General features: G+C 42.8%; 1 protein-coding gene across 2 annotated transcripts in view; it reads left to right on the top strand.

Annotated features, from left to right (window-relative positions):
• The window catches only part of PHLPP2 (PH domain and leucine rich repeat protein phosphatase 2), a 72,927-nt gene extending 58,301 nt beyond the window's left edge, over positions 1 to 14,626 (top strand). For both annotated transcript variants that reach the window (XM_030863437.2, XM_030863443.2), the window contains 6 exons: positions 2,831 to 2,993; positions 3,202 to 3,332; positions 4,730 to 4,840; positions 5,681 to 5,875; positions 7,339 to 7,570; positions 9,765 to 14,626. In XM_030863437.2, the coding sequence (XP_030719297.2) occupies positions 2,831 to 2,993; positions 3,202 to 3,332; positions 4,730 to 4,840; positions 5,681 to 5,875; positions 7,339 to 7,570; positions 9,765 to 10,919 (1,987 nt within the window). In that variant the 3' untranslated portion in view covers positions 10,920 to 14,626. The remainder of the gene's footprint in view (positions 1 to 2,830; positions 2,994 to 3,201; positions 3,333 to 4,729; positions 4,841 to 5,680; positions 5,876 to 7,338; positions 7,571 to 9,764) is intronic.

A 14,626-nucleotide genomic window follows, 5' to 3' on the forward strand; every position in this document is an offset into this window, starting at 1 on the left:
GTGGGATCTTCTTGGACGAGGGCTTGAACCTGTGTCCCCTGCATTGGCAGGCGGATTCTTAACCATTGGGCCACCAGGGAAGTCCCTGAACAATGGCTTTTAAAGTGAATACAGAATCTTAATTTCAGAATGTGATAGATCTCTTGAAATCCTATCAGATTAATTCAGTTTTTCTCAAATATGTTCATATAAAGTGCAAATGACGCACCACTGACAAGTTACATTAGTTTATGAAGCTATTGGGAGATACCAGATGTAATACTCTGAAACTAATGAATTCCACCTAATTTGACGACACTCTTACTGTTGGAGTGGTCAAAAGCAGGCTGATAGAAAACTTAAAACACACCTAAGAATATGAAACTAAGAAGTTAGAAGTAAGGACAAGGATCAACAGGAGATTACACAAAATTAGAATAATCTGAATACAGATGATAAAACTAAATGGGTGACTTCCCTGGTGGCGCAGTGGTTAAGAATCCGCCTGCCAGTGCAGGTGACACTGGTTCGAGCCCTGGTCCAGGAAGATCCTACATGCTGCAGAGCAACTGAGCCCATGCGCCACAACTACTGAGTCCATGAGCCACAACTACTGAAGTCTGCGCACCTAGAGCCCATGCTCCGCAGCAAGAGAAGCCACCACAATGAGAAGCCTGCGCACCACAACGAAGAGTAGCCCCCGCTCGCCACGACTAGAGAAAGCCCGCGCGCAGCAACGAAAGACCCAACAGAGCCTAAATGAATGAATAAATGAATGAATGAATGGAATTTAGAGCATTATTTTAAAGAAAATGTATGTTCCATACTGAATAATAAATCTCCTGTCAAGTTATCTCCTGAACAGTGTTATAATTGCACAGGCACAATCCCAAGTCTTTTGTTTCCTTTGGACTATTTTCAGAATCTAGCACAGTTCTGGGTGCTTAGTAAGACACTGAATGAGATACAGTTGCTGCGTTTCTATCTATAAGTCAGAAGGATCCAAGTACGGAATTGTGTAAGAGAAAGCGTGAAATTTGGACGTGGGAATATTTTAAAAATATATTATTAAACAATACATATGATAAGCATCATGTTTTAATTTGAAACATAGAGTTTCATGCATTAAAAAGGCCAAGACTACTCTCCACCAAATTGTCGTCGGAGATTAAATCTGGTTGTGGGATTAAAAGGTTTTTTTTTTATGTTCATCTTTATTTTTCAGTTTTTTTCAGTGAGTATTACTATTGTAATAAGAAAGAAAACAATTTTACTGAGCTTAACTATTACAAAGTATTTATCAATTTTCTAGCAATGAAAATTATCAATATTTATGATATGTGAAAAGGGCAGGATATAAATTTCATGTAAAATCTACATATGAAAAATTTAGCAGGAAATTCAGCAAAATGAAAATAGTAATTTTTTCAAATTGGTATTATCATTGATTTATTTTCTTTATTTGCTAAACTTTCTATGTTACAACAGTTTATTATTTTTACAGTGTTTAAAATTGGTAGATAAAGAGAAATCAGAGCAATTTGTAATAATCTGATAAAGGTGTTAGGCCATCTTAAGATGTTTTGCTTACTGTGTGGAAAACTTTGCTTACTGGAGGGACAGTGTGAATCGCCTGCATCACAGTCCCTAGCACAGCGCTGTGTGCATTCTAGGCACTTGATAAATGTTTACTGAAGGTGGATTATGTTATGAATAACTGTAGAAATTTATTATTTTTTTAAAATTTATTTTATTTATTTAGTTTTGGCCGTGTTGGGTCTTTGTTGCTGCACAAGGGTTTTCCCTAGCTGCGGCGAGCGGGTGGCTACTCTTCGTTTCGCTGTGTATGCTTCTCATTGCGGTGGCTTCTCTTGTTGCGGAGCATGGTTTCTAGGCGTGTGGGCTTCAGTGGTTGTGGTACGCAGGCTCAGTAGTTGTGGCGCACAGGCTTAGTTGCTCTGCAGCATGTGGGATCTTCCCGGACCAGGGCTTGAACCCGTGTCCCCTGCACTAGCAGGAGGACTCTGTACCACTGTGCCACCAGGGAAGTCCCTAGAAATTTAAAACTAAAAGGAGGGAATTCTCTGGTGGTCCAGTGCTAAAGAATCCGCCTTCCAATGCAGGGGACGCGGGTTCAATCCCTGGTCGGGGAACTAGGATCCCACATGCCTCGGGGCAACTAAGCCCTCGCACCTCAGTTAGAGAGCCCGCGTGCCACAAACTACAGAGCCCACGCTCTCTGGAGCCTGCGCACCACAACTAGAGAGACGCCCACGCGCCACAACAAAGAGCCTGTGCATGACATCAAAGAGCCTGTGCAACACAACAAAGATCCCGCGTGCCGCAACTAAGACCCAAAGCAGCCAAGAATTAAATAAATCAATTAAATTTAAAAAAATAAATTAAAAATAAATAAAACTAAAAACAATCTTAGTGATGATTTAGTACAACTTCTTTACGTTATAGCCAAGGCTGTTGATGTCCGCTGACACTAATCTACCCAGTATTTTGCAACTAGTTATTGGCAAAGCAAGTACTGTAACTGGTCGACCAACCCTAGGCTGATGCCAATTCAGCTGCTTCCTAGAAGTCAGATAATAGGAAGATGTTCATGCCCTAAAGATCCAGCAGCTGCAGGAGAAGCGCAAGGAGGGTTCAGCCCTTGAAATGCACTGAGAGGGAGGGAGATGCGGCTGAGGCTCGGCGAGAGTGTTTGTCCACCCTCGTGGCTGTTTCATTCTGGCTGGTCATTGGGCAGCAGGTCGGTCACCTCTGTACTCTGGCAGCTGTGGAACTTGTTTGGCAGCTGCTCATTCGGGTGCAGTATGGTATTTTGGTGTTTCCTTTACAGCAAACTAAATAAATTGGAGCAATTGGAGGAACTGAACCTAAGTGGCAACAAGCTTAAAACCATCCCCACGACCATCGCAAACTGCAAAAGGCTGCACACTCTGGTGGCGCACTCCAACCACATTAGCATTTTCCCGGAAATACTGCAGTTGCCTCAGATACAGGTACTTCTGTGTGCTGGAATGGTGTCTGGGGGTGATGGGAGGCGTGTGACTGAGACAGTTCTCTTCTAAGGAAGAGGAAAGTGGCGGTTTGGGATCACAGTATATTTAATTGACTTCTGGGAAGAAATTAAATTCCCTTTGAGGATATAGTAGGACATTGACCCTTAGGGAGTTAAGAATTAACTTAATCTCTGTGTTTTCCTCTCAGTTTGTAGACCTAAGTTGCAACGACTTGACCGAAATCCTGATTCCAGAGTCTCTGCCTGCTACTTTACAAGACCTGGACCTAACTGGAAATACAAATCTGGTTCTGGAACACAAGACGCTAGACACATTTAGGTAGGAAGACTTACGAAGTTGAATCCACATGTGCTGTAACTCCCACCAGCCTTGTGTGGTTCTTCTTAAGGACTGTGGAGACCTCAGTTCATTAAAGGAGTAGAATGAATTAGATCATAAAGCCCCTCAGTTCTCTTCTTTGAGTCAGTTTTCGATGGGTGTTCTGTCCAGCAGTCAGCCCATAGATATTCGAACTCAACATCGTGGGTACTGCTCAGCCGTACCCCAGTATCTTTACAGGGCAGGTGTGGGGCTGCACCCCACAGGCCTGCAAGCCCTGTACTTGGCCAACCTCGAGACCAAAGAAAGAGCCCAGAGTCAGCAACAGAGACATCATGTTTTAACAGGTAGGAGGATCTTACATGTCTGAAGCAAGGTCCCGGAGCAACACCCCACTGTGTGCAGCATCTGGTGGGCAGGACATGGTAGTGTCTTTACTACTGGGGGAGAGGGAGGTTACCAGTTATAGAGGGAGGTTGGCTCATCAGTTACCTGGGAAACGAGCAGAGGCACGCCCCCTTGCCAGCCCTTTGAAAAACTCTCATAGTAGAGAGAGTTCTGATCTAAAGATGAGAACAGTCACTAGCTGGGGCCGAGTGACGTGGGGGTGGGGAGGTAGGTATGCAGGCATTTACCGATCAGGCTCTGTGATTCAGAGGGAAGGTCAGTCAGGCGAGTAGGGTGTGGGTGAGGCAGGCACTGGTTGGGCAGGGTCATACAGAGAGCAAGAGAACAGCCATCCTGAGTGGGTGTGATTATACAGCAGGCATAGGTAATTTAGGTGGCACAGATCGCATTACATTACATCTAAGACAATGCAAGCTCATTCATTGTACCAAGACTTCACTGTATCAAAATACTTAAAATAAGTAGACAGTTGAAACTTAGAAATCTTTGTTGTGCTTAGTTTTTCATTGAAATGAACGGCATCGATTATAACAAAATTGGCCCCTATTTCTTCCTCCCACCCCTTTCCTTTCTCTCTCTTCTTTTTTTTTTTTTTTTTTTGCGATAACGCGGGCCTCTCACTGCTGTGGTCTCTCCCACAGCAGTGAGCAGGTCTTTCCCCTGTTGCGGAGCACAGGCTCCAGACGCGCAGGCTCAGCGGCCATGGCTCACGGGCCCAGCCGCTCCGCGGCATATGGGATCTTCCCAGACCGGGGCACGAACCCGTGTCCCCTATATCGGCAGGCGAGCTCTCAACCACTGTGCCACCAGGGAAGCCCTCTCTCTCTTCTTGGCTAGTGGGTTAGCATACTACTTTCTTTGGTCTCTCTGGAAATTAGTCTTGGTCTGTCAACAGATTATTTTATAAAAATGTAAATTATTGTTGGGATAGCTTCTGTAAAGTACAGAAGCATATACGGTTTAAACTTCCCTTCCTCCACTTCCCACAGCCATATCACCACCCTGAAAATTGATCAGAAACCTTTGCCAACCACTGATTCTACAGTTACATCAACCTTCTGGAGCCATGGACTGGCTGAGATGGCAGGGCAGAGAAACAAGTGAGTATCATGGCCATGGAGACTGAGAAAGTTCCCCTGACATCTGGGAAAGGATCTGGTGCTGAAAGCTAGGCCATGTTGTTCTCCTGTTGGACATAAACAAATCACAGAATGCCAACATCAGATAAGATTCCTCTGAGACCATGATCCAGTAAGACAAAACAAAATGAACGTGCAGTCCACAAAACACCCACACCCCATCTCATGACTAAGATGGGTGACTGCTGCTTTCTTTATCAATCACAGCTTTGTCCCCATGCTAATCTTCTTTCCCTGTAGATAAGATTTATTGAGGTACGCAACCATAGAATAGCCCTGCTTTCTGACAGCACCCAATCTAGTATGATCCCCCACTTTGTTAGATCTTCCCCAAAATGACCCAGGCAGACACAAATCCTGTACTAGAGTTTTTCCAATACCCTCTTATATACCCCAGAGTCCCATGGTGTGCTTTCTCTTGTTGCAAGGCATAATAAACTCAACTTATGCAACCACAGGTGTGTTGTGCACCTGGGGGAGTGTTTGGCTGAAGGGTGTTGATACTAGTCCTTAATCACTACGAAGAGAAAACATCTAATTTTCCCAGCCTTCCACAGCATTGCAGAGCTAATATGTACTGCTCCTGAATGTGGCTGAATTCCCCCTTTTCTTATGGCATCAACTCTTTAAGATGCTGCTTACTTATCTTCTGTAACACTTTTTTTCATGTGTAGATTAGGATTTACTACTATTCTTCTCCACCCTCAATCAATACTTACTTTTTTAAAGAAGCCTCCCTGGAGAAGAATGCTTTACCACTAACTTTCTTCGTTGTTTGTCTTTCTCCTGTTTCTGTGATAGGCTATGTATATCTGCTCTAGCTGTGGATAACTTTGCAGAGGGCGTGGGAGCTGTGTATGGCATGTTTGATGGGGACCGAAATGAGGAGCTCCCTCGCCTACTCCAGTGTACCATGGCAGATGTGCTTTTGGAAGAGGTACAGCAGTCAACAAATGACACAGTTTTCATGGCTCACACCTTCTTGGTATCTCACAGGTAAGCAGGTGGGTTGAATAATTCCTAACTCGGCCCTGCTTTTGGAAAATAAATCTCACTAAGCCAGAAGGTCAGGGTCTCAGTTATAAGTACTGTATAAGTATAAGTACTCAGTTATAAGTACAGGGGCAAGGTGAGATCTTGCTCTTTGTTCTGTGACCATTCTCTCCATCAGCATGGAATGTGGGGACTTTGGCTCTTTGAAGAGCCTGTGGAGGCATCTGTTTTCTCTGTTGAAACCGAAGGCTTCTGAGAAGCTGGAAAGCCCAGAAATCATGCGCAAAAGGTTGTGTGTGTGTATGCGCATTTCGGGGAAGGAAGGTGGTAATCCTTTATAAGAGACCTACAAAAGGTTAAGCACTCATCAGCTTCTTGTGTTGAAAATACTTATTATTGGGGATTTACCAAGTAATCTCCTCACTGAAATCTAAGCCACTTAAGGGCAAAACCCCTATAAACCAAACTGTTGAAAATCTCTTAGTGGCTAATAGAGCATCTTGCACGTCAGGTGGGCTGCATAAAGGGTACATACAACTGAGAGGGTGTACCTTCGTATAACCAAGGTTGAAACGGAACAACCTGGAGCCCAAGGTGGTTTTATCTGTCATTATAACACAAAGATGTTGGGAAAGGATTCTATTTTTCAGTAATAGAATTGAGCCTAGGGACTTGGCAAACTAAAGGGTGTGGGAAAGGAAACTCAGTTTATGAAGCACTTCCCAAGAGCTGGGCACTGTACCAAGCATTTTTCATACTGTATCTTTAATTTTCAAAACAAGCCGTGGAGGTGGGTATTTTAATCAGAAAAATTTCTCGGAGCATCAACTTGCTGAGGATCTATAGCCCGTAAATGGCAGAGCTGGAATTTGAATCCAGATCTTTCTGATAGCATGTGCTCTGTACTTAGCATTGTGTACCAAGCGCTGAGGGGGATGGATGCCATGTGTATGGGAGAAATACAAGGAAAATTATGGGCCTTCCTTCAGGGAACTTACAGCCTAAGTAAGTGGTTCACAAAGTGTTGTTCTAGGACTAGCAGCCTCAGCATCACCAGAAACTTATTGGAATGTAGATTATTGGGCCAGCCCCTTACCCACTGAATCAGAAACTCTGGGGGTGGGCCCAGTGTTGTCTTTAACAAGCCCTTCAGGTGTTTCTGATTTGCTACCGTTGGAAGCCACCGAATTAGGTCATTGTAGTCTATGATCAGACAAGCAGAAGCAACAGAGAAAGCCGCACCTTGTCTCCTCTACCCGGACCCTTTTGGTAAAATTTCTCAGCTAAGAGTAGAAGGCAAGGCTGTCTTCACCATCATCACCCACATCAAGAGGCTGCCCTCAGATGGAGGAGGGTGAAGCGGCTTCAGTCACACGGCAAAAAACGAGGGAGTCATGGACAGGAAGGACCGCTGCTTTCTTCTAAAACTAGCTGCCATGTTTTCATTTTCTTTTCTTTCTCAACAGGAAATTAGGAATGGCTGGCCAGAAGCTGGGCTCTTCTGCTCTCCTTTGTTATATCCGCCCTGACACTGCCGATCCAACAGGTAGCTTTAGCTTGACCGTGGCCAACGTTGGCACGTGCCAAGCAGTCCTGTGCCGAAGTGGGAAGCCACTGCCCCTGTCTAAAGTCTTCAGCCTGGAACAGGACCCAGAGGAGTCTCAGAGGGTGAAGGACCAAAAAGCCATCATAACAGAGGTGAATCTTGCTCTCCACCGGTCACTTCCGCTCCCCGAATCTAATGAATGCTGTTCTGCATAGAACAGTGAATGTCCATTTTCTTCCTATCAAGCCCTGTAAATTGTATCCAATCCTGAAAATAGTAATAAAAGAAAATCTAATGAGCAGCTAATGACTAGCAGAAAGAAAAAGCAAATTAATTAGAAATGAAAAATCCTAATTTGTGGTCCTTGAGACATATATAGCATGTAAAATAAATGTAAGTGTCCTCCTTGGTTAATTTTCATCTGGTTTGTTATTCCAAACAGAAGAAAAAAGTTTTATAGTTTGACATCCCTGTTCTGAAATGAAAAGTTTCACAGTATTTTTCCTTTTTATATTGTATATGGCTTAGTATACTCTGGTATTGTTTTTTTTAATAAAGAAGCATCAGTATCTCTATAACTTTTCTCCCTTTTCAGAAGTTAGCATAACATTTTTTGCTTTCAAAAAGACTTTAGCAGTTACATGTGGACATTGTTTACTGCAAAGCAGAATTTTGTTCAGATCTTTTGCCCATTTTTAATTGGATTGTTTGTTTCTTTATTGTTGAGTTCTTTGTGTATTTTGGATACAAGTCCTTATCCAAAATGTTTTGCAAATATTTTCTCCCAGTCTTTCATTCTTTTAACTGTCTTTTGCAGAGCAGAAGTTTTTAGTTTAATGAAGTCCTGCTTATCAATTTTCTTCTTTCATGGGTCATGCTTTTGGTGTTGTATCTAAAAACTCATTGCCAAACCCAAAGTCACTTAGATTTTCTTCTGTGTTATCTTCTAGAAGTTTACATTTAGGTCTGTGTTTTATTTTGGATTAATTTTTGTGAAAGGTGTAAGCTGCTCCATGTCTAGGTATTTTTTCTTTTTTGGCATGTGAGTGTCCAGTTGACCCAGCACCATGTTTGGCATGTGAATGTCCAGTTGACCCAGCACCATGTTTTGAAATAGACTGTCCTTTCTTCACTGAATTCCCTTGGCTCCTTTGTCAAAGATCAGTCGACTGTATGTGTGGGTCCACTTCTAGGCTGTCTGTTCTGTCAGAATTCTGTAATAAGGACTATAAAAGATTCCATCCAAGGAAGCACAAAACCAAAAAAAGTATCATTATAATGTGGTTGATGCTGTGGAGATTCGGGAAATTTGGTCTTAGGAGAGTCTTTCAGTCAAAATAAATGAAAGATAAAAGATAACTTTTTGCTTGATTGGTCTATTACAGAATTTAGATAATGTTCAGATTTTTCTTAGGGAGTCCTGGACAAGTAGGAAACATTTTTATAACTACAGACATTTATTGTTTTCTTGTTATTTGCTAAGCATTGTACTTTCACTGTTTTGTTTAAGCTTCACAATAACCCCCATGAAAGAAGTGCTTTTATTTTCATTTTACAGGTAAGGAAAATAAGATTATAAATTTCGAGAGTTTGTGACAAATTCTGATAAATGAGGCAGGATTTTCACCCAAAGAATGACTGCAACTGTGAAATTAGTATATTGAGGGCTTTAGCAGTTTTGTTTGGTTTTATCTTGAGAAGAAATCAATATGAAGCATCTGGCAGATAAACATTCCCAGCCCGCAACCAGGGTTATTCCTTTTCCTCTGAGTTTAGAATTACATCGTTCTTGGTACAACCATTACAGAGTAGGTAAATCATGCCACAGATTTCAGACTTTAGGCATTATTCGGTGCTTTAGCTATAAAAATTCTCTTAGCCATTCAGTATCTTCAGTCCCAACTCTGCCTTTAAATGAGAAGTCATATTTAGTGACCCATCTGAGTTTTGGCCCCTCCAAGAATACTAGTGATGGGGAATTGATAGTTTTGCTTATTGTTTTTCTAACAGATGTTTCTCTATTTAAGAACATGCTGAGGCCTATACTTCATGTTAGAGCAAATATCTTTTGAGACGGAGGTGCCTTTTAGCCACTTAATTTTAATTGGTTTTAACTCAGTCCTCTGAACTATTTGCAGAATAATACCCATTTGATATTTTGTCCTTTTAGAATTCTACACATTTATTTTTCGTAAGTCCACTTAAAATTACACAGATCCTAGGAAAAACCACATAACATGTCAATTCTGTTTTATTGTAGAGCCCTAAGCATTGTGATCTAGAGAGATATAAAATTCGGTGTCATTGTTGCTTGTTTCTCAGAGTTTGCATTCTGCTTGTCTCTAGGACAACAAAGTGAATGGGGTAACCTGCTGTACCCGGCTGCTGGGCTGTACATACCTCTACCCTTGGATCCTCCCCAAGCCCCACATATCTTCCACTCCACTTACCATTCAGGATGAGTTGCTGATTCTGGGAAACAAAGCATTGTGGGAACACTTGTCATACACAGAAGCAGTCAACGCAGTATGCCATGTACAAGACCCATTAGCGGCTGCCAAGAAGCTGTGCACATTAGCGCAGAGCTATGGTTGTCAGGACAATGTGGGTGCGATGGTGGTTTATTTGAACGTTGGCGAGGAAGGCTGCACTTGTGAAATGAATGGGCTCACCCTCCCAGGTCCTGTGGGATTTGCTTCAACCGCCGCCATCAAGGACCCGCCCAAGCCAACCACTCCTTCCTCCAGTAGTGGTATTGCCTCTGAGTTCAGCAGCGAGATGTCCACTTCAGAGGTGAGCAGTGAGGTGGGATCCACTGCCTCTGACGAGCATAACACTGTTGGCCTGGATGCTGCCTTGCTTTCAAGGCCAGAGAGGCGCTGCAGCCTCCACCCAACGCCCACATCAGGGGTGTTTCAGCGCCAGCCATCCTGTGCGACTTTCTCCAGTAACCAGTCCGACAACGGCCTGGACAGTGATGACGACCAGCCCGTTGAAGGGGTCATGACAAATGGCAGCAAGGTGGAAGTAGAAGTAGATATCCACTGCTGTAGGGGCAGGCAGCTTGAGAACTCTCTCACTCTTAGAGAGAATTTTCCTATCCCGTGCCTCGAGGAACGTGCTAGAGGGTTAGTTTTTGGGATCCGAAGACAGAACAGTGTGAATAGTGGCATCCTTCTGCCAGTGAACAAAGACAAGACGGAGTTACAGAAGTCTCCCTCCACTTCCTGTCTCTACGGAAAGAAGCTCTCCAATGGCTCGATTGTGCCCCTGGAAGATAGTCTGAACCTCATCGAAGTGGCCACAGAAGCACCCAGGAAGAAAACTGGCTATTTTGCTGCCCCCGCTCAGCTGGAGCCGGAGGACCAGTTCGTTGTACCTCGTGACCTCGAAGAAGAAGTGAAGGAACAAATGAAACACCACCAGGAAAGCAGGCCTGAGCCTGATTCCAGCGAAGAGGGTCGGACCGAGCTCGCAGAGGAGTTTGACACGGCGCTGTAGTACTCCCCTGGGGGCCATGGCGCTGGGAAGGCTGTGAGGTGTGGGGTAGGGCACCCTACCAGGGGCACTCTGCCTCTGCATTTCTAAACCACAGATGAGAGGGGGGTAGAACTCGGAGCCAGACATGGTGAGAGCTGTCAGGGTCTTGCTCTGGATAAGCTAGTAAACACCATCAGTGTTCAGTTTCACATTTAACCTGCATTGGGATCCCCAGGGCTACTGGGGAGCAGGCAGGCATTGCCCTGTACCAGTCCTACCACCTGCCATTAACCCTTTCTCTCCTAGGATGATTTTGAGAATTTGCCTGCCTGGGCAGGAAAGGGACTATTTCTGTGGAGGAAATAACTGAAGATTGATTCCCTTTACTGATTGCTGCTGTTGGATCTCTGTGACAGAGAAATCACCTTATATCTCAACCTGACGGGATGCAACGTGACTAGTCACATGGCTTTTCCTTCTTCTCTACGAGAATACAGCCTATCAAAATGATGTTTATTGGAAATGTAGAACCAATCAAACAGATCATTTATGTATGTGATGTAGTGAGAGCACTTTTCATTGACTGTGAACTTTTTATTTTTGAATCTGCGCTCGAGCCAGTCTTCTTAGAGGCAGCCCAGCGCCTTTCTCCACAGGCAGGATGATCGTCGGGTGTTGGCGCCGGCTGTGAGGGTTCTAGGAGGTTCTAGGAGGGGCCCTGGGAAATTGATTTAACTGTTGGATGTCAGGCTGTGAACGTTCCTGAGACACAGGGGAGTAGGACCTTCTTTGGGGGATGAAGGTAGGGAAGGAGTGAGGACTAAGACTACTTCCCCCCAAATCACAAAAAGAATAACTCCTTGACAAATGTGACACCTGCTAGGAACCTCCCAGCAGGTCACAAGAGAGGCATTTGGGGATTGGCCTCTTTCCATAACATGTGATGGAGGTGGCAGTCAGCCTCCTAGCACGTAGGGCCAAGGCTGCTGCTGCTTACATGCAAGTAACCTTGAGTTATAGATGACTCTGAACAGACTGAGGCCGAACGAGCACAGGTGGATGGATGGAGCTTCCGGGTTAGGCAGGTTCCTTCTCTTACTGTAGAGCAGAGAGATGGTTTTCTAAAACATCAGGAGTGAGTTGAGGGTTCACCTCTTAATGTTTAACAGAGTCTTCTTCTGAAAATGCTTATCCATCTCACATGGTTTCACAGTATTGGGCTCAATTTCTGAAAGACTTAATTGAGAAAATCCTAAGCTTACAGAAAACCTGGTTTACTGATTTTTTTTGCACATTCCATGTAACCCTTGCAAAATGCAGTTCCTTCCATAATTCTGTTCTGTTGCCTTTTCTTTTAGAAGATTTACTTAGGAAAATTAATTCCTCTTTATTCCTGCGAAGTTTTGACATTGCTTAATGTTACCCAGTGGGGAATGTGCTTTGAATTTTTAAATACTTTCACAATTAAAAAGAAAATAGAGTGGAACCATTTTTAATTTGTTTCATGAGAAACAAAATGTTAAAGATAAGGTTAATCTATACATATATTTGTCTTTTTTTTTTTTTTTTTGGGCGGAGGGAAGTTTTGTTAAAGCAGTGGTAGAAAACCAGATGACCACTCCACAAATGGTTATGTATCCTCATCTTAGAGGCCCCGTACCCATGTGCGTGTGTCAGTGGGGTACACTCTTGGGGGGGTTCCATACCAATGGCTGTCTAGTGTTCAACCCATCAAGGATCTGAATTTGAGTCCCCAAATTACCAGGAACACAGCTTTTCTGTGTCAAACTACTGGTTAGCTACTGCAAAATTTTAGAACTCAGGTCTTGATTTGAAGTGGGGAACATAGTGGTTCATGCAAAGTTCAGGTGCTGTAAGAAAGATGGGAACAGTAGTATGTTGCCGCCTTATTTTTTAATAGAAAAATTAGGGGGGGAATGAAAATGACGGAAAAAACCCAAGATGACAGTGTTGGAAATTATTTTGGGAATATACCACTTCAATAGTATAGTATAATCCTTTATCTGTGAACCTTTTCTTGTCTTAGCTTCCCACCCTACTAACTGGAACCACCACAAAACCCAGTTATGAAATGACTTTACTAAAAGTAAATGTATTTACTTTTTAGTCAGAAGGACCCTAAAGTTCCAGATGTTCTTTTATGTGGTAGATTTATGTTCAGGAAATGTTAGGTTGTATGAAAACCTTTAATATAGGCTACACCAAAACTGACTACTCTTTTTTGTAACTTCCTTTGATTCATTTCCCTCTATAATTGCTCTTTGTTAAAACAGGGGATGAAAAGGCCATAGCCCATCACCAAAAATACACAGAACTCTTTTGACCTATGAAGTCATTTACAGTTATTGTGTGATCTGATTAGGTTGTCAGGTGGTGAAAGCCAGTAATCTGTCTCCAGGTGAATGTAATCTACTTCCCAGGACTTCACCCAGAGATGTGTTCCCCAGGTGGGCAGAGGCCCGTTGATCTCTAGCCCAGAGATCCCAGCCTCTGCATGATTCTCAGGTCCTTGTGAGTACCTCCCATTTAATAGAGACGTTTAAGAGAATTTCTGAAAGAACATCACTCCTGCTTAATGGGAGCAGTCCCATGGAAGAAAGAAAAATACACAAGTCTTGGCAGCCATGGTATTTTTATTTTTATCCAAATGGATTGAAAATGCATTTGAAAATTTGAATGCTAGTATGTCATACATCTACCGTGCTGCCATAGAGTCATTGAATTACCACTCCTCATTACAAGAGAGGGCTTTATTATACTACTGTAGAGTGTATGTGTGCAATAAGTTGATGAATTCATTTTCCTGGTGTATAGAAGAGCCAACACAAGCAGCTTGGTGATCATTGGGTGCTATTTTCTAGGAGATGGAGCCAGTGAGGTTTGGCTGATCTACCGAATATCAAATGATGCCCTTCTTTCCATGTAGGCTTTCAGCAAAAGCAGGTACTTGGAAGCCACAGGCTCACCTTCTCTATCTACTCAATAATTACTAATGAAGAGACCTCCATAAGGGAGCACTTGGCTGTTATTGATAAATGTACCAACTATTAAATAGTCTCCAAGCCATTCAGTGATGTCCTCAGCATCACTATAGAACTGTCTTGTGTCACTTTTTACTTCCCCCTGGGCGAGGACTTTCAGACTCCCCCAATGGCAAGTTAATCTTTCTCTCCAGTTAGTGACTTTTGCCCCATAGTTGGGTAAGCACTTCCTGGGTTGAGAAAAGCAGCTACAGTAAATCCTGCTCTGTTTCCCTCATTTGATGATCATTCAATCACACATAAGCTCCTTCGAAATTTCACGCACATCTCTCAGAAGCTGTAGGGTTTTCTCTCACTGTCGCCAGTGGATGTCATCCAGACAGTGAGTTCATATCTTATGGTTTTGTGCAATCATTGTCATATTGTAGTCCTAAGACTCATTATAGTGTATTTTTGATATTTTTGAAATGTGTTAAATTTTTTAATTCAATAATATGAGCCAGAGCATGTTGCAGCAAATCTATTGTTTGTAAAAAAAAAATAATAAATAACAATAATAAATAAAATAAAATGGAATCTTTTTCATGGCTTTGTTTTAAAATGGAGTACCTGTTATTTTATAAGTACTTTTTAGCATGAAACTGTAATTTTCTCTAACTTGTATGTGAAATTAGTTTCTTAACCAAAAGCACCTTTAGGATTTTTCTGCTTTTTCTTGTTGTAGGG

This window comes from Globicephala melas, chromosome 19 (assembly GCF_963455315.2).
Source record: "Globicephala melas chromosome 19, mGloMel1.2, whole genome shotgun sequence".
Taxonomy (NCBI): domain Eukaryota; kingdom Metazoa; phylum Chordata; class Mammalia; order Artiodactyla; family Delphinidae; genus Globicephala; species Globicephala melas.